Below are 20,836 nucleotides of genomic sequence, written 5' to 3'. Positions count from 1 at the left end.
TTCAGAAGTGGTTTGCCCTTGCCTCCTTCCAAGCTTGAGAGAGAGTGACTGGCTCAAGATCATTTGGTTGGCTTTGTGCCTGAAGCAGAGCTAGAACTCACAGTCTCCCGTTTTCTAGTTTGATGCCTTTAACCACTACACCAAAATGGCTTTCTATGGCATTTCATAGCAGAATCTAAGATGCTACCTGCTACCTGTGTCATTCTAAAGCACAGAGAAAGTTGTCCATCACACCCATAAGGCAACTTGCACTACTACATGTGATTCAAGTGTTTCCAAGTTCATAATTTAGACCAGACCTGGACATACTTGTCATGAAAGTCAATTTCTGGTAATATAGAGGGCTTATTGACATTTTGTTTTCATTTGCAGGTCTCCATATGTCATCCATGATTTTTCTCTTTCCTGTTTCGTATGGAAAGTGGTGCCCAGACTGGTGTGCATTTTCAGTGCTAATATGCTCAACATTTCTGCCTTCCGAATCCATCGGGTGGAAAGTGCAGGTGAAAGTTCTCATCATGATAGACAATCCATGGAAAGAAGAGTCTCCTCTTGTTGGTTCTTCTGATTCTTCTTTCTCTTTAATACAAAATAATTCTGTGTTTACACAGATAACTGCCAAGATCACACCATATACTCCTGGCCTACGTTTGTCCTGGAAGGAGAACCCACAGTCCTAAAATGTCTACAATACAAAAATACAAAGCCTTTTGATCTACCCCTTAACCTGACTTGGAATAAAAAAGATTCATCAACTGTTATCACTGCAGGATTCAAGGGGGCAAGAATAATGTCACAAGGTGATGCTGTCTGGCTTTTACCAACCATTCTTCAAGATAGTGGGGAATACATTTGCACTCGAAGGTATGCATACAGCTCATGGGATTGTTCAGATTTACATAGTTTAACTTTGGAAAGAGAGTGCATTTAGCCAGGAGTAGCTAAGAGATTAGTGGGAAAGGCACTAGAGTACTAACACGGCACTCACAGCATATTCTTTGGAAGAGAGTTGTTTCTTGTACAACATATGTATGCTTTATACACAGCTGGAAAATATATTAATCCACTTTTATTAACACAATGTAACTATTCAATTTAGGATCAAGAAATAGAACAAAATACATTTAATTTGCATATTTAAGTCAACCAATTGATTTTTTTGATTCCTGGACTAATGTGAACATAGTTTCCTTCAGACTGTTTCCCTGAATTCTGTGTTATTTCGTGGTTGCTATTTTATGGAGTAATGGTATCCACCTTAATAAAATGACATCTGAGTTAGGAAACTTCTGAATATTAAGGATTGCCAACAAATCAGACTAGATATATTTTTTACCATTCTTGTAATATCTACAAGTGAAGAGTATGAGAGTTTAGAATTTCCAAAACATGATTCAGTGGGCTGTTAAATAAAGCATCATGTCAGTAATTCAGTCAATGCTGACTACTACTGCATATAATCATATAATTCTTGATTAACATATGGACCACATTGAAGTATCACACACACACACACACACACACACACACACACACACACACACACACAATGTTTTCCCGAAAGTAAGGCCCTCCCTGAAAATAAGCCCTAGCTTGATTTTTGGGGTGGGCCTAATATAAGCCCTACTATAATAATAATAATAATAATAATAGTAGTAGTAGTAGTAGTAGTAGTAGTAGTAGTAGTAGTAGTAGTAGTAGTAGTAATAGTAATAATAAAGTTGGAAGGGACCTTGGAGGTCATCAAGTCCAACCCCCTGATCAGGCAGGAAACCCTATACCATTTCGGACAAATAGCTATCCAGTTTCTTCTTAAAAACTTCCAGTGTTGGAGCATTCACCGCTTCTGGAGGCAGGTTGTTCCATTGGTTAATTGTTTTAACTGTCAGGAAGTTTCTCCTTAGTTCTAGGTTGCTTCTCTCCTTGATTAGTTTCCATCCATTGCTTTTTGTCCTGCCTTCAGGCGTTTTGGAAAATAGCTTGACTCCCTCTTCTCTGTGGCAGCCCTTGTGATATTGGAACACTGCTATCATGTCCCCCCTCGTCCTTCTTTTTATTAAACTAGACATACCCAATTCCATCAACTTTTCCTTATATGTTTTAACCTCCAGTCCCCTAATCATATCCCCCACGCATGCAGGGTGTGGGGGATATCAAGCTGAGGGGGGGTAAGAGCTGCCCCACATGCCCCACACCCACTTACCAGACCTCCCATGAATCGACACCTGCCTCTCCTCGCTGGCCCACTTCTCCTGCAGTGTCCCCTGGCCTGCATTTCACTCTCAGAGGCCTTTCTGGAAGGCCTCTGATGGGAAATGTAGGCCTGAGCTCCATGTTTCCCCAAAAGTAAGGCCTACCTCAAAAATAAGCCCTTGCTTGATTTTTTTGGGGGGGGTTGAGCCTAATATATGCCCTACCTCCAAAATAAGCCCTAGTTTTGGGGTAAGGCACATCTCTAAAAGTCAAGCTAGGGTGAGGGTGGGGATATGGATCTGCCCCACGCGTGCCATGTGCCCACACCCACTTACCTTGCAGCCAGGCCTCTCCTCGTCCTCCCACTTCTTCTGAGGCATCTTCTGCAGCCAGGCCTGTATTTCTCAGTGAAAACAGCACTTTCCAGAAGGCCTGTGCAGCTGAGGACCGATCTAGAATCTATAGCTCAGTACTCAGCTACATAGGCCCTTCAGTAAAGGCCTGATTGCAAAATGCAGGCCGGAATGCAGCTGCAGAATGAAGCTGCTCCTTCGGCCCCAGAAGAAGCGGACCTGCTGGGCAGGGCTGTTAGTGCTGGAGGTGAGTATAAAAGAGACTCCCCCCAAAATAAGACCTGGTGCACCAGGCAAAGAGTGAGACTGTGAATTGATGAAGCCGGGTGACTTTGGGCGAATCACTCTCAGCCCAAACCACCTCACAGGGTTGTTGTGGAAAAATAGGATATGTTCATTTTCTTGAGTTACTTGTAAAAATAATAAAGGTGGAATATAAATAAATAAAAAATGAATAATTGTGGCTCCTCACCACACATAGAATGGAGGATTTGAGAAGGTTTCTTTTTGCATTGGAGAGGTTTTAGAAGTTACTTTTAGCATTTTTTAGAAAAAAATCATTTTATAGAACAAAGTAAGTCTCAAGCACCCTGAAAGACCTACTTAAGATCTGTAGCTATGTCCCTCAACATGGATACAAATCCAGGTTCAGCTCTTGATTCTATACAAGTTGCACTTGGGCATATTTATGCCACCATTAATATGAGCCCTTTACTATAGTTACACTTAGCTTTATTAAGATTAGAATTTTACTGTTGGAGAAAATGGTAAGGAGAAGGCTTACTTATAAGCTGGGCAATCAGTCGTAAAAAAATTAGTCTGGAGTTTCACCGACCTCTTATTCTGTTCCAGAAAATCCCCTATCTCTAAGGAGTAGGGGTGAAAGAGGAGCACCAGGATTTCTGTGAGCAGGAGTGTTTTCAACAAAATCAGTGGACACAATTCAGTATGTTAGTACTGTCCACTTTCTGGTATTCCTATTACATGTTGTCTAAAATGATTATATATGAGTAATAAAGAATGAAAAGATTCATCTTTGCGTTTTAATGCTTTAATTCCTCATTATGAATTTGTCTTTTCTCTGCAGAAGTTCCTCTTACTGCTCTAAAGTGTCATTGCATTTAAAAGTTGTCAAGAGAAGTGAAGCCAATAATATTTCCTATCCTCAGAAGGCATTCCTGTTTAGTTCCGAAAAGATAGTTTGTCCTAATCTAGAAAATTTTATACAAAACAATACCAATTATGAACTCAAGTGGTACAAGGTATTATTTTCAAATCGTTTCTAAATGTCTTTATGGGGATATGAACATGAATTTCCAATATTCAAAATTTAGTAAAGAAGATGAAGAATCTGTGGTCCTTCAGAGCTTGCTGGATTGCTGGTTCCTTTACCTCTGACCATTATGTTCTGTCTTAAACTTAGGGAACTATACAACTGTCATCAACTCTGTTGTACGTTACAAATTGAATAGGATGAAACATTCAGTAGTGATCAACTGGTGATCAAGTCTCAGTTATAGTCTAAATGAAGCCTATGCTATAGCTTTGTTTGACTTCTGGACCAGTCACATCACCATATTGTTGTAATTCAGCAATATTGTTTTGGGGACCTGTAATGCTCTCGCTACAATTGTGGACTTTTTTCCTCTTGCATTTTAAGATGTTATTGTTTTTTCCCAAAGTGCTGACTGTTAACATAATGGCCATTTTCCACTAGAGTCCTTGAGTATCTTCCTAGCGTCACCCAGCCATTGTGGAAGTGATATCAAGCCTGTTTTAATTCCTGTTACTTTAAATCAATGATGCTATAAATCACTATCTGAGAAATGACCAACACCCACACCTTTGAACTTGTAATAGATAATTAGAGGTGTTAACTCAGGTGACTTGGATATGCTAAAACTCATTTATTAAATATATCTGAAGAAAATTTCTGTCTGCATTAGGTGGCCTATATCTCATAATATTTTCTTCTATGCTTCCTACTCCAATTTGGCTTTTTAAAAAAATTATTGGCATGTTACAAACCAAATAAACAGCCATGAGAGAAAGCATTTCCTGACATCCATCACATGCTCTCAAAATCCCAAAGATTCCCACTATTGGTAAAAAGTAGGCCACTCTCCAATGAAAGTAGAAATGGCCCTGATCTTGTCATTATTTTTGAGCCAATTCAAATCTTTCCTTTTTGTCCATTTTTTTTTAGTTCTGTCATCTTTTCTATTGCCTCTTCATGTTGATTTCAGATGGTAGATTTTTTTTTTCAATGTATTGCTTTTTGTATGTTTTTGTCTGGCTGACTTTACCTTAGCAACTTTCATATTTTTTGACAAAAATAACTTTATATTTTAAGAATTAAATATCAATCAAATCACATAGATTCAAGTTGCCTGTTTCTAGCTTATAAAAAGATATTTGATTATTTTTAACAAATCATCAGGCATTATTGAAAAAAAATATAGGAGATCTCCAAAGATCGGTGTCACCACATCAACAGTATGATCATTTAACCAATCTGAACATTTTAAATAGTCCAAGATCAATAAAAAAATATATGCAAGAGGAAAATTGATGTTACCTTTACACTGAAGCAAGGCTGATACTACGATTAATCATTAAATTTTTCTTTTAATTTTTAGGACTCTACACGTCTGAACATGGATACTAAGAAGTTTGCAGCTCTGAATGGCACTAATTATCTCTTGATCAATCCTATTTCTATGAATGATTCAGGCTATTATACTTGTGAAATGACCTTTGAGTTTGAAAAGGAACAATATAATATTACCAGAACTATTCAGCTACAGATACTTGGTAAAAGAAACACAAAAACAACCAAAACTATTTGAGTGAATGGAGTATTTATAACTATTAAATATGACGCTAATAGTCATATTTTAACTTAATTTGATTTGTATATAATGAGTTTCCATCAGGATAAATTTTATAACTTGAGTTAGGGTTGCAAAATATAGAAGATGGGGCTGTAGCTCATTATGAGAACCAATTTTGCAAAAAAAAAAAAAAAAGGGTTACAGAGTCAGTTGTTAGTTCCAAGTAAGATGGTAAAAAATTCCTTTCTGTGACTCTTAAAAGCTGTGGCCAGGGTAGAGAGCACTTATCTAGATGGGACAATGGTTAGTTTTCAAATAAGGCAATATTATTTTGGCTAACATACACGTGTTTTTTATTTCTGCTAATTCATTGGATGGTTAGGACATGATATATAAAAGTCTTGCAACCAGCTATATCAGTTATTTTCATTTTTTGGATTTGTTTCTTGATGTAAGACCAGAAGTATGATATAGTAAAGGAAATATAGATGTGTAGTATGTATAATTGTACAGTGATTGATTAATCCAACTTTTTTCTATATAATTGCTGATGCACAAAATCTGCTTATCTCTAAGTATAAATAGTTTTCTAGAAAGTGATCTGGCAGAAAATTGTGAAAAAAAATAAGGAAGTTTCTGTTTACAGAAACTTATCTTCAAGTTTCTCAGCATTAGAGCTGTCAAATGCCAAAATTACCAGATTATCCAGTACAACATTCCAGCTACTTGCTTTAGATAACTTTCTGAAATATATTCATGGACTGAGAACATAAATCCTTAACTGTCAATGGAAGCTAAAACTGGTGTCTTAAACAAGGAAAGCTAACAATTATGTCCAAAGATAGCTGTTTGAAATAATTTCAGACAAACAGATTTACTTAGTGATGCAAAAAATAAACTAAGGTATGAGATTTTCTTTAGAAGAAAAAATGGCTCTAGCTAAGGTAGCTGTCCCATTCTCTTTTTAAAGGTTTTTAAACTAGCTTTCTTGATGGATTGAACCATAGACAAGATGGGAATGTGTTGCCTGTTAAATAGCCAAAAGATGGCAGTAATGTCTTTAACAACTCAGAGTAAACAGCACATTTCTCCTCTTTCCCAATGTTAAAATGTTTCCAACTAGTACAGATATTCTATAAAATTCAGAAAGACTAGTGAAGTCTTACCTCTGTGTTTTAGGTGGTGAAGACAAGAAATCTATCATGCCACTTAAAAGGCTAACCTGAGGTAAAAGGTAGCACTGGAAATGGACTTTAGAATATGTGCTATACTCCAGCATGCATCAGTGCTAATTCCTGTATTTATAGCAGAATTACTAATTTCTGTAACAGCTTTATTTCTTATGCCATCCATCTTGTAAAGTCACAAGATTATTTTTTTTTCACCATGTATATGTATACATTTGAACTTGGCTGTGATGTTTCTCTGTGTCATATATGTGTGTGTAGGGGGGGTATATGCATAATGGTATTTTTTTTTTTGAGAGCTGAATGGAATGAAATTTCATTTTAATGTATGCCGATTAGTGTACATTTAAAGTGACAATAACATTTCTATTCTATTCTATGCCATGTCATGCCATGCCATGCCATGCTATGCCATTCCACCCCATCCCATCCCATCCCATCCCATCCCATCCCATCCCATCCCATCCCATCCTATCCTATCCTATCCTATCCTATCCTATGCCAATTGTCTCTTTTCAACTGCCCAGTCTGATGCTGAAAACCATCCCATATTCAACCTTTGCTCTTTGTTTTTGTGATTTTGTAACTTGAAGAGAACAAGAACTATTTCGGTGTTTTGCATTTTCTTCAAACTATAAGCTGGATAATCACTGTGAAATGTCCAGATTTTTGGCCTTGAAACCCTGCAAATCTAAACAACACAAAGGATTAGCTATTCTAAGAAATGAGGTCCATATTTCTGGAGTACTCCTAGGCTGAGTAGGCTATCTTTACTTTATTAATGAATCAAATTTAAATAGTCCATCTCACAGGAAGTGACTCTGGGTAGTATAAAATAATCCTTATGCTTCAACTCTCTGCCAACAGAAAGCTGCTCCTGCAAATAGCATTACAATAGCTTTACTTGAAGGCTAGATTGTAGTTCAATATGTCAACCAGAACCTGGGCCAAATATTGACTTTGACATTTTTGATTGCTGGTTTTCAGTTTTAACTAGTTCTTTGGAAAATATCACTATGCTCTTATAGCAGTTACTAGAATGCACACATATTGTAATGATAATATGTTGTTTCAAACATCTAATGATTTCTCCTGATTTTTTCACTAGAACAAAAGAAAAAAAATATCCCTGTGATTGTCAATCCAGATGAAAGGATTACATCAGCAGCTCTTGGTAAGGCCAATAATTTATTTAAGCTACTTGTGAACAGTGAGGCCAATGATTAACCTAATGTCAATTTCTTTTCTGACTCTGGCAAAACCAGATTAGAAGTAAGCTGGATAATACTAGTCCATTATTCATAAATATTTTACAATAATTGTCAACTCTAGGATACATTCCAGCTGAAATTACAGCTAATATTAATGTTAATGGCTAAATGTCTCAGCTAAGCCAACCTTGTCTGGGGTTAGATGTTAAATAGACTTAGGCTATAACAATAATAATAATAATAATAATAATAATAATAATAATAATAATAATAATAATAATAATAATAATCCCCCAGAGAGGCACTACTCTGACGTGGTTGTGGGGCTTGTGTAGAGGAAGATGAGAGCTATGCCAGAGGTTCAACCATACTGGACAGGTCTCATCGGAGTATTCAGACAAAGAGTGTCTCTCCCATAAAAAAATATGGTGAGACGTAAATTTCAGAAAGCCATACCGGCTTGGATGTTACCCAGGGTAACAAGGTCCGCACAACATGTTGGAGTTCCTGGATATATGGTGAAAAATAGGTTACAGGACTCAGGACTGTTGGCTGAGCAACCAGGGCCAGCAGCTGTAGAACTACTGGAAGAAAAGTTGTTTACCCTTTGCAAATACAGTGATTGAAAACAAAGAAATAATGATCTGTTATTACAGATCAAGTCCAACAAGAAGAGGATATCTAAAACGAATGCACCAGTTCTGCAAAGAACAACATCCAGAATCAGAAATAACAGAACAGAGACTAGCTGATCAACACTGATTTATAATATGAAATAAAATATTCACAGAAACAGAATTGGACAAACTGCAAAGGTTTACCCAGGGCAAAGAAATCAAAGCCTTGCCAGAAGTAATTCAGAATGTAGAGGCAAACCAGAGGGAGTTGGCAGTGAAGGAATTCAGCAGAGATATACAACTGTTCTCATTTGGAAACCAGGCATCTCTTCCTCAGGAAGAACAAAACCCTCTAACTAAAGAAAAGAATTGAAACAAAGAATAACTGAGCATCTAGAACAGCACAAATACAACAGACTAAGGCTGCCTGCATTGAAGTTTATTCCAAAGAAACAGCTAGCACAAGACTTAAAAAATGCAAATACTGCAATATCAAGTATAAGCACCAATTCACTGCAAGAAACAAACCAAGTAATGTACAGCACAGCTGCAGTTATAACTGAATACCTGGGATGCAAAATCAACAAAGAAGAAAAATAAACAGTGCACCACAAAAATGGAAGACTGGAAAATAAGATCAGCAAGTTAAAATCACATGCAAGCAAGCTAGAAAAGATGAAAGAAAAGAAGCTGAAGAACAAGAAAACCAAAGAATACCTAATCAAGAAATACCACTTAGAAACAAGGAAGACCAAGGACGCACTGGAAATAATAAAGCAGCAAATAACAGCTATAGCCAAGAAAATCAGTAGATATGAAGCTCGAATTGCAAACTATAGGCAGAACCTCCAATTTCAATCCAATCAGAAACGTTTCTACCAATCCATCAATGGAGAAACTGCAATGAATCAAATGAAGAACAGAATAGAGGCATGGGAAGACAAAGCACTACATGGCCAGTACATTAAAAAAAATAGCTGGGAAAGCAGATAATAACAAGACCTGGCAATTGCTAAGAGCAGGAAAATTGAAGAAAGAGACCGAGGGACTAATTCTGGCTGCACAAGACCAAACCTTAAGGACAACTGCATACAAAATCAAAATTGAGAAGACAGCAACAGACAGTAAGTGCTGCCTATGCAAAGAAGCTGAAGAAACAGTGGACCACCTGGTAAACTGCTGCAAGAAGATCACACAGACTGACTACAAGCAGCGGCATGACAAAGTCGCAACAATGGTGCATTGGAAGATCTGCAAGAAATATCATTTGCCTGTAAGCAAGAACTGCTGGGATCATAAAAGAGAGAAAGTCATAGAAAATGATAAAATTAAACTGCTCTTGGACTTCAGAATTCAAACAGACAAGCACCTGCAACATAATACCCCAGACTTAATAATTGTTGATAAGAAAGGAAAAAAAGTCTAGCTAGTGGACGTGACAGTGCCTGGAGACAGCAGAATAGACGAGAAAGAACTGGAGAAGATAACAAAATACAAAGACCTACAAATAAAAATAGAAAGACTGTGGCAAAGGCAAGCAAGGGTAGTACTAATAGTAATAGGTGCCTTGGGTGCAATCAATAGTAATAGTTGCCTTGGAGCACCACTTAAACACCATTGGCATTGACAAATTCACCATTAGTCAATTGCAAAAGGCGGCCTTACTAGGAACTGCTTCCATTCTGTGACGATATCTGTAATACCATCAAACATCCATATCTCCCTCTTGGTAAGGACTCGATAGGTAACAAAAATGCATCTGAACATCTGGCTGACTGTGTGATGATAAACAACAACAACAACAACAACAACAACAATAATAATGTTGGAAGGGACCTTGGAGGTCATCTAGTCCAACCCCCTGCTCAGGCAGGAGACTCTGTGCCATTTCAGACAAATGGCTGTCCAGTCTCTTCTTAAAAACTTCCACTGTTGGAGCATTCACAGCTTCTGGAGACAGGTTGTTCCACTGATTAATTGTTCTAACTGTCAGAAAATTTCTCCTTAGTTCTCGGTTGTTTCTCTCTTTGGTTAGTTTTCATCCGTTGCTTCTTATCCTACCTTGCTTTGGAGAATAGTTTGACTCCGCAGCCCCTGAGATATTGGAACACTGCTATCATGTCACCCCTCGTCCTTCTCTTCAGATTAGTAGACATACCCAATTCCAGAAACCGTTCCAGTCCCCTGATCATCTTTGTTGCTCTTCTCTGTACTCTTTCTAGAGTCTCAACATCTTTTTTACATCGTGGTGACCAAAACTGGATGCAGTATTCCAAGTGTGGCCTTACCAAGGCATTGTAAAGTGGTATTAACACTTCACGTGATCTTCATTCTATCCCTCTATTAATGCAGCCTAGCACTGTGTTGGCTTTTTTGGCAGCTGCAGCATACTGCTGGCTCATATTTAAGTGATTGTCCACTAGGACTCCAAGATCCCTCTCACAGTTGCTACTATTGAGCAAGATACCACCTGTGCATTTGGTTTTTCTTGCCTAAATGTAGAACCTTCCTTTTTTCACCATTGAAATTCATTTTGTTAGATAGTGCCCAATGTTCAAGTCTATCAAGATCCTTCTGTATCTTAAGCCTATCTTCTGGAGTGTTGGCTATTCCTGCCGCTTGGTATCGTCTGCAAATTTGATGAGTTCCCTATCTATCCCCTCAGCCAAATCATTAATGAAGATGTTGAAGAGCACTGGGCCCAGAAGAGAGCCCTGGGGCACCCCACTACACACTTCCCTCCATGTAGATGCAGTTATGTTGAAAGAAGCTTTTTTTGTTATTTTTGATTTTTGTTGCAAGCTTTAGTTCATTTTGAGCCTTTGCTCTCCTCACTTCATCTTTGCAGGCTCGGGCTATTTGCTGATATTCTGCCTTAGTTATGTGCCCCTCTTTCCACTTTTTATACTTATCCTTTTTGTCTTTCAATTTATCAGAGAGTTCTTTATGCAACCATGCTGGTTTCTTTTGAGAGCTGTTATTTTTCTTCTTTGTTGGTAGTCTGCTAGACTGTGCTTTTATAATTTCACTTTTCAAAATTTCCCAAGCTTCTTGAGTTGTTTTCTCCTGGAAATCCTTCCCAAGCTCTCTTTAATTTTGTTGAAATTAGGTCTCTTAAAATCCAAGACCCTAGTTTGACTGTGTTCTATTGCTTGTGCTTGCATAATGTTGAATTCCAATACTGCATAATCACTCCCCCCCCCAAAGTTCCTGTGGTTTCAACACCTTCTAAGAAGTTGGATGGGACACTGAATAGCTGAGCTGTGGGTTTGCTTGATTTGAAGAAGACTTTTCAGTAGGTATCAAATTTTTTAAAAAACCAAAACTCCAAAATATTGAATGAATTTAAACCTTAAATCAATTTCTAAAATGTAAATGAGTCAAACTCTTGTTGACTTCATGGACACTTCCAGCTGTCTCTTAGGAACAATGAAGATGTGATTTACCAATGCATACTTTCTTGTGGGAAGTTTTTTTTTTAATTCTGGTCTTGCAATAGTCTGAGGATTTTGTATGGCCTTCTATTCTAATACCAATGATAGCCCTGACCCTATCAAGGTTTTCCCAAAATTTGCTGAGAAGCTGCTGTTTTCCCAAAATGGTGAGAAGCTGCTTAGCTTTCATGATGAAAGCTACAATTATTTGGAAGCATTCAAGTCAGGTGTTTGATGCCAGTTCCTGGATTCTTTGCAGTGATTGCCCAAGGCTATAACCTTGGGAGAATTGGAAGAAGAGTTTCCACCACTTCTTTTTTTTTGTGCTGCTTTTATGGCAAAGATATACAAAGGGAGAAAACAGTGAAATCAATCTGCATAATGCAATATTTTATGCATAGTTCTGCCCGCAACCATGAACAGGAAAGGGAGAGTCTGATTCTGTGACTATTTGAAGGAAGGTAGAAATGCCACATGATGCATGTGATCTGGTATGGTTTCTTCTCCTCCTCCTTCAGTTGGCTAGCCCATTGTATGTTTGTCCTGGATCTTGCTCCAGCAAGGAACTGAAGTAGCCCTAATAGCAACAGAGCCTAGCATAACAAGTGCCTCATTGAGGTTCAGGAATGAGTGCATGAAAAAAAATAGTCTGGACTTGCTGCTGAAAAACATGAGATCTCTGCTCAACTTGGCCTGCTGGATCTCTGTCTCTTCCTTGAAGGATGAGCAGAAATTTAACGACTGGTTTTCAAGAATCAGACCAAGCTGGCTAGATAATAACCCTAATAAAGAACTTCATTTATGAATGGAGTGAGTGTATGTCCCAGCAGGAATAAGACAAAGGCACAAAATAACTGCATTGACTTCTGGACTCTTGGAATGGAAGTATGACTCAAGAGGAATGTGGTTAAGGGGTGTAGTATTGCTAGTTCAAGGAGTGATTAGTTAAACAACTTTGAAACTTTCTTAATTCTGTTTATACTGGGTAAGCACTGTGACACTAAATAAATTGTTCAAATCTCAATGATATTACCAGCATACTTTAATTCTCTTGACTTCAGTGCTGGTCTGAAGAATCTGTAGGGAATAATAAATTCTGTAAATATTTTACAAATAGTAATGTGACGGTAAAATATTGTTTATTTACAAAAAGATAAGCCAGTTGTAAAACTAAATTAAACTCTAAATTGGGCATAAAATGAGTTAGTTAAAAATACTGATGTTCCATGGTGCATACAACACATAACATGGAGTCATGAATAGTCATAATTCAAGTGCTGTAAATCATCCTTCCTGTGACTATCCATTATCAGGCATTATGGTATGATGATCAATATTAGTCACCTTTTTACATATATATTTTCTTTTATCAACAAGAATAAAATACAAAACAGAAAAACAGAAAAATGAACATCCCACACTAACAATAAGAAAAAAAATGGTGTACAAAAAAAAGGAAAAAAGAAAAAAAACCCCAAATGTTAAATAGATATTATTAATCACCTTGATTAGAACTGCTAAAAGGAAAGCAGTTTTAAGCTCACTTTCCCTCACTTCAGAGGTGGGGGAGGAAGCAATCTTGCCTGCACTAATGTGGCCAAATTATCCATCCCCAAATGCCAAATGGTCAACAACATTTGGTAATGATGATTGTTCATATTTTGGTATTTTTTTGGGGGGGATGTTGCACTTATATCAGCTAGTCACGAACAGTCTGCAATATTATCCCTATTCCCCCTGAAGACTTTAGGCTGGGTCTTTGAACATGCCCTATACTTTGGTGAAATGAAAATCAAAGGCTTACATTGGCTTCCTGATTAGTTGAAACTGTTTGACTGGAGTACTTGTCCAATTCCATACTTGAAGTTGCTAAAGTGGATTCCTACTTGCATCTCATAACTATTTGAAAGCCAATAGGACTACAGTATTTCAGAGTAACTGCATGAGAATTGCAAACTGTGCTGTCTGTCTGAAAGCAATTAATCACAGAACTAGTTACTTCTCTGGCTAGAATCAGTACTCTCTGGCACATACTTGGCTAATACATGGACTAATAAAAAATAAACAAAAACAGTAAGTATGGTGAAATTAAACCCTCATAGCTACTTAATCCTAGTTGCTAAAAGAAGAAATTTTTTTTGAAAATACCTTAAAAATTCAAAGTTGGGATGATTTGCTCCTGTGGACATATATTCTCTGTTATTTTCCTTAACTCTATACTTCATTTCAAAACAGGTTCTCCACTCACCATCCCATGTAGAGTTTTTATTGGAGCAAATGACCATTCTGATTTTGATGTCTGGTGGCTGGCTAACAACAGTTATATACAAAACATTTACCCAGACAGAAGAATTAAGGAAGGAGAAACTGGGTAAATGTTGTTTTTTAATTTATTTTTATTGCTTTTAAAATATTAACAGGAAAAAACACCAGCTAGAAAAAGAAAAAACACAAGTGCTTAAAAATAAGTGAGAAAATTACAACATATATATATATAATTACATTAGATAAGTAATACATCTTATAGTTTTCTTTAACATACATACTTTATATAAATGAGTCCCATTTTCCATTATGTTTATCCATATAAAATCTACATCTATAAGCAATGCATTCATATGTGGCAAATGTAATCTGGTGTTCAATCCACTAAATAAATGGGACCGTACATTTTATCTTTCCAATGTTGCAAAATCTGTCTTTTAGGCATAGTGAGGACATGGAGAATCGAATGTTGTTTGGTTGTCAAATTTCAAGTATGAGGTATACAGTTCACAAGAATATTATCATCTGAAATTTTTAGCTTTTGTCACACAACTATGTTTCTTTCTTTTTCAAAAGTTAGTAAGTATAGGACATTGCAAAAACACATCTTTTTAAGAAGTATTGTCCTCATTACATCTCCTCAAAATGCTATCTTAGACAATCCATTTCTGTTCAAAAGTAATGGAATCCAATAAATGATAAATATTATTTTTAGTTGTATGAGTTGTAGTTTAAGGTCCATTGATATCCATGCTATAAAGGTTAAGACAGTATCCCATTGTCTAGATGATACAGAAACTTCTAATTCAAATATTGTTGAAATATTATGCTAAGTTATACCTGGTAATATCTTTATAGGAGACCTACAAGTCAATAGTTTGTGATTTGTATTCTATAAGCCTTGTACAACTTTTCCTTCAAATGCAACTTTTGAATGTATTGCACTTTAATTTCCACTGTTCTGTGTTTATGGAATATGTATTTGAACATCTCCATAGAGTTGCCAGATTATGGACTTGCTTAACCTCAAATATAATTTGTTCCAACTTCATTTGGAATAATGGCTTGACATCTAAATAGTGGTAATCTGAGAACTTTTCAAAGATACATTACATATGTGAATATATTAGTGTCAATTAAAGTCAAAGTAAAATGCTGGATGACAATAAAATCATTTTTCCAAATCTGTGTCTTCCCTTTAATCTAGTTTAATGTGATAGATGAGCTATATAATTTTCAGAGCAAAAGAGATATGTAGCTGGATGTGTGATAAGGTGGTTACATCAATTCTTTTTCAGTTTAAGTTTTCTTATAGTAACAGCAAAGGTCAGGTGAGAAGAAATAAACTCAAATAGCAGGATATTTATTTATTTTATTTTGCATTTGGATTTATTTTTCTCCTAAATGAAAAAAAATCAGGCTATATCATTCCTCAGTCAATTGCCCTTTTCTTTCTGAGCTCTTCTGCATCTCTGTCTAACAATATAAATGATTATATTTCCTCTTAGGAAATTTGTAGAAAATAACAACAGATCTATTGAGGTGCCATTGATCTTTGATTCTATCACAGAAGATGATTTTCATACTGATTTCAGATGTGTGGCACAAAATGGTAGTGGGAATCGTGTACAAACAGTGACAGTCAAGGAAAAAAAGAAAGGTCTGTATAACAACTCAATTGTGTTTATCTTTTCCTCATTATTTTTTCGGATGACTTTGATATTGGCCATTCATTTTCTCATTTTGTAAATATGGAAAGAAAGTTAAGATAATAACTGGCCAAATATATGGAATAACTTCTGGTCAGCGTATATTACATGATTTCTAATAAGTTGTTTTACTTTCAAATAATTACAATTTCTCTTTGCATGTTTATAAAGAAAAAGGAGAGGAAATTACAAAATTAACCAATTTTGCCAAAGACTATCCCACATTTTGCTTATTACTGCTATGTAATTGGGTTTTTTTTTAATTCTGTCTGGAATCCATAACATGTAGCTAATATGCAAAACTACTATGCATCAAACAGATAACATGATTAGTTCCCCAGTAAATGCCACATCTCTACTAGAGCCATTAAATCTCATTTGGTGAGCTTCTTAGGTGAGCTTTTCCACACCAATCACATTGATTTTTATAAGCTATACAATTAGCATCTACATTGCTACATTGACCCAAGTCAGGTATTTGGGATGTTCAGTTGCCTTTGCAAAGAATCTGGAGCAAGGCTGACTTTTCAAGGGTTGTGGGCAGGAAACTGATGTAAGAATCAGATTACTCTTGACTAAATTTTATTAGATTGAAATAAACATCCCACCAATATCTTTCCCAACCTGGCTTGGTGAGGTTTTCTGAAATTATTTATTGAGTCCAATGTTTTGTGAGAACTTTAATGTTCTGTTGGGCAATAGCTTGCCCTATAATCTGTACACCAAAACACTGAAGGAATTCTACTTCAGTGGGGAGTTTGTAGCAGCAAATGGAAGTATCTCTTCATTCCATGTAAAAGTGGCTTGGGAACTTCACAACCATATATGAGTTGGCAGAGGTGCAAGAATGTATCCTAATGTCACCCGAAGGGTCATAGATTAGATTAATTACATTATATCAGTGCAACATGATAGCTAAAAAGATTACACACCTTTAAGAGCAAAGGACTGCATTGAAGGGGAGAAAAGTTTGCAGTTGTTAGGCTATTATTCAGTTACACATGTTGGAAGCATCTGATTTGCCCTAGTTTAAAGCTCTGCAGTGATTGTATATTCTTACAAAATTTAACCAAGTTTCTTTTTATTGCCATAGATATGGCATGTTGTTGTTTTGTATTCCATCTGCTACTGATAAAACTTGTGTTTGTGGGAACCAGGGAGCTTAGAAAAACAATGATTTAAACAGTGCAGAGTACGATGTCTAACATTGGGGTTTTTTTTTCTTTTTTAAAAGACCGCCAGTTGTCTTGGTACTTGGCAGTTACTCCTGTGGCCCTGGCTGTTCTCATCATAGGAGGAGTTTACTTAAATAAATACTGGAAGCAAAGATCTACCAAGGGATATATTGTGGCTAACTCCTAATGAACATACTTTTATTTCTTGTACTTTTTTTATTTTAGCATCCTAAATTATTTTTCTCATCTGTCCTAAGATATTTAGAAACCTTTTGGTTGTAAACAGAAATGAAGCTGCTGTTTTGATGCTTGTTGAAGGAAATCTAATGCAAGTTTCTATAATAGCAAAAATATAATAATTGTAATTTTTTTAATGTTACCTCTAATTTTACCACTGAAACTTGATGCAGAAAAGTAACTTTAACTGTAAATTTAAGTTATCAGCTACTATCTTATTTAGGTTTTATAGCAATGGGAGCATGTGTGCATATTTTATAAAGTATATTGATTTTTTTAAAAAAATATGATTAAATGAAAAACAGAAAGATGGGAAGAGAGAGACTTTGAGAGTGATTATAAAAAAGGCAGATTTCTTTTTAAAAAATTAAAGGAAATTAATCTTCCAAAGAAAGAAAATTACATAGTGAACCTCCAGATAAGTTATAATTCTAATTTTTCACTTCTTCGGTACCAAAACCTTATTTTATGTTTATACTTGTTAATGCTTATGTTTTAAATATGTCTGATTTTCTGTAATTTTGGAAGCCAGTAAGATATTAAAGTGGAACAGGGAATATAGCAAATGTAGTTAATTGTATTAACTGTATACAAATGTATATATTTGATATCATATAATAAATTATATTCCTTTCCAATTTTACTATTTTTACTATTTATTATCTGATTAAGAGTAATTATGGCTAATGTAATCTTTTAATGTTCTACAGTATATCATCAGCATCAGAAACTTGATTTACCATAACATTTTTTTTTTTTGCTGCATCTGATGTTGCCAAACTGGCTGATCCATATTATCTGCACAGGGAACTCACATGTCTGCTGAAAGTGTCATATAATCAAATATCCTTTATTTAAACCAAATTGTGCTGGATGAATGATTGAATACACTGTAATACTTTCTGTAATGTTTTTGACGAAGTCTTAGCATTAACATTTAAAAGCCATATTAACAATGATGTGCTCAAAGGATGTTTACCAGCTTTCAAAATAAGTGTTACATACGTTTCATAATATTATATTAACAGAGGCTTTGTTTAGATCTCCAACCAAATAGGAGTTATTCTCTAAATATTTTATATCATGCTATTGGTATCCTCTTTGCCCCAGGCTCTTTCTAGGTTTATTGTATTTATGGAACTGTCCCATATCAGAGCTTTTAAAGTTCTAAAAGCAGCATGACTAAGATGACCTCATTTTCAAGGTTAAATTATTCAGTTTTCAAAGAGTCTAGGCAAAAAATATCTGGAAATAAAAAATGGCCACTTTTAGATTTGATTTGATTTTTGTCTGAGAGCAGAGATGACATGATCTGAGCTGGGAGACATTATCATCTGTCCCTTGTCATGGTAATATCATTCCTGATTGCATTTGAGTTGACTAGTGCCATCAATCTCTTCAGGAAAAGTAGACATATGTAGTTTACCCTCTCAAAACATTATCAGAATCCTTTGGCTTCCAAAGGGCAATTGGAGAATTTCTTGTGACCATGGTGGACAGATTCTTTAGTTTACTGCAGGAATAGGAAAGAAATAGCATTGCATATGAGTGCGCTTTCCCAGTTGTCAGTTTAGGGCAGCTTGGTTTCCTAAGGCAATTTGAGAGATGAACTGAATTAGGAAACCTCTTGAGTGCTGCTAGTGGAAGACACAAAATAAAACTTATATTTGCGTCTACACCATAGTAATAATAGCATTACTATTTATTTGAGTTATTATATCTGCAAGTCACCAGAGCCTTCTTAAATTGACCCAGACCATATTAGAGAAAGATAGGCCAGAAGATGTTCTGTGAAAATTGTATAGGCATCTGGAGGAAAACATTGCTAGGATCCAGAGCTAGATACTTGTTGAGCAAGTCCTTTTGAACTGACAGAAACCAAGTTATGATAATTACAAGTTATGCCTTGTTTATCTCTTACTTGGATTTGGCAATGTATTCTCCATGAGGATGTCTTTGAAGAGCAGTCAGAGAATATAACTGATCCAGAATTCAGCAACTTGAATAGTCATAGATACGTCTTGATTCATCCATATAACATCACTATTTCAAGAACTGCAGTGGTTGCCATTTGGCTTTCAAGGCGCTGGTTGTCTCTTTTAAAGCCTTATACACAAGTCAGGACCTGAGACCTCTAGACCTATCTAAAGATCCAATTTTATCTGTCCATCCACTAAGATCTGGTACAGCAGATTCTCTCCATATCCTTGCATCAAATAATAAAGATCACAGAAGTGAGTCTTCTCAATTATTGTAGAATAGTATTTTTTTATAGAAATCTGTATTTCTATAATAAGTTTATAGAAAATTTGCTGAAACCTAGCTGTTCCAGCAAACCTTGGGAGTGGGATGTTTAAATGTTTTTTCTTTTGGCATTGGAATATTTGTTTAATATACTGTATTCAATATAACCAATCTCCTGGTGTCTATAAGAGTAGATATTCTTTAGTTTTTATTATTGTATTTTTGTTCTTTTGCCATCATTTACTGCATTGTCGGGTAGTTGTGATGGTTTATAAATCCACCACAAGCAAGAAACTAATTATGTTTTTGTTTTAAAAAAGAAAGTATTTTAAAACTAGTCATTTGTGTTTTCAAGCATCATTTACTGATGTCATAATGACCAAACTATGTTTCTCTAGAGAAACTGCTATATTGTTGATGATCTCTATCTGAGTTGTTTCATTTGTAAAATATTAATGCCATGACTATGCATTTGTAGACTAAGGCATTACTAATTATAATTAATTATATAGATAAATGCTATCGTGTTTGTCATTTTTGTTTTACAATAATAGATGTTGACAGGCAGAGAATGAAAAACAAATGATTGTTGAATGATTTGCTTTTGGGAAGAAGTATGGAAAGGAAACAAAATATTATTTTCCAGAAATGATTTGGTCTAGCAACCATATATACCAGTAAGCACTGTGATTACTGTTTTATCAACAGTCATACTTTCAAAGCTTCCCATAGTAAAGAACTCAGTTCTTGTCAAATAAAAAATCTGCTTTTATTCATTAAATTTGGGGTATGACTATTTTATGAGTCATGCGTTACTCATGTTTGGATTTTCTTTACAGAGAATCTAATTATTCCAAATTAATTATCTTACTGATTACAACAATTTTGCAAAGAATCTTATACAATGTACATTAAAAATTCAGTCCCTAACTTTGGAGCTATTTTTCTGCAATGTTCACACCAAAACATGTTTATCACCTGCTCATAAATCTTTACTTGTTAGATGTAAATAAATAGCCATCACAGATGAAACTCATAATTAAATGCTCTAGGATGTTGTTCAATTGTGGTTAATTCTAATAAATTAAACATATTATTGGAATTAAAAATAAAATAACCTTTAAAGTTTATTATTGGAATGAAAAATAACATTTAAAGTTTGTTTATCTATTTTCATGGGGAGTGGGTGTCCGACATGTAATTGAAGTTAAGCCCTTGTATCAAAAACGATTGTACATTCTTCCTCAAAAGGCTTCTTCATATATGGGCCTATGGTACAACTACTTATGAAAGCATGGGAATTATAGAACAATAAAGTTAGAAAAGATTGTTGTAGAAGTGCTACTTCAGAATATCAGTACATCCATACAGAATTGA

General features: G+C 35.5%; 1 protein-coding gene across 1 annotated transcript; it reads left to right on the top strand.

Annotated features, from left to right (window-relative positions):
* Positions 1-498: 498 nt before the first annotated feature.
* On the top strand, positions 499-17,741 carry IL1R2 (interleukin 1 receptor type 2). The gene is made up of 7 exons (XM_039355812.1): positions 499-864; positions 3,634-3,808; positions 5,186-5,360; positions 7,676-7,741; positions 14,065-14,200; positions 15,603-15,754; positions 17,038-17,741. The coding sequence occupies exons 1-7, from the start codon at positions 791-793 to the stop codon at positions 17,163-17,165; spliced, it is 906 nt and encodes a 301-aa protein (XP_039211746.1). The 5' UTR covers positions 499-790; the 3' UTR covers positions 17,166-17,741.
* The last annotated feature ends 3,095 nt before the right edge of the window (positions 17,742-20,836 follow it).

Source organism: Crotalus tigris, unplaced genomic scaffold (genome assembly GCF_016545835.1).
Source record: "Crotalus tigris isolate CLP2741 ecotype Arizona unplaced genomic scaffold, ASM1654583v1 scf7180000018759.1681925, whole genome shotgun sequence".
NCBI classification, from domain to species: Eukaryota; Metazoa; Chordata; class Lepidosauria; order Squamata; family Viperidae; genus Crotalus; species Crotalus tigris.
This window is presented reverse-complemented; position numbering and strand designations above follow the sequence as displayed.

Bases quoted from the DNA above. Each gene is read 5' to 3' on its own strand.
- IL1R2 (XM_039355812.1), top strand. From the start codon at position 791: ATGTCACAAGGTGATGCTGTCTGGCTTTTACCAACCATTCTTCAAGAT. The intron at 865-3,633 runs GTATGCATACAG...TTTTCTCTGCAG, and splicing joins GAATACATTTGCACTCGAAG to AAGTTCCTCTTACTGCTCTA. The intron at 14,201-15,602 runs GTAAATGTTGTT...ATTTCCTCTTAG, and splicing joins ATTAAGGAAGGAGAAACTGG to GAAATTTGTAGAAAATAACA.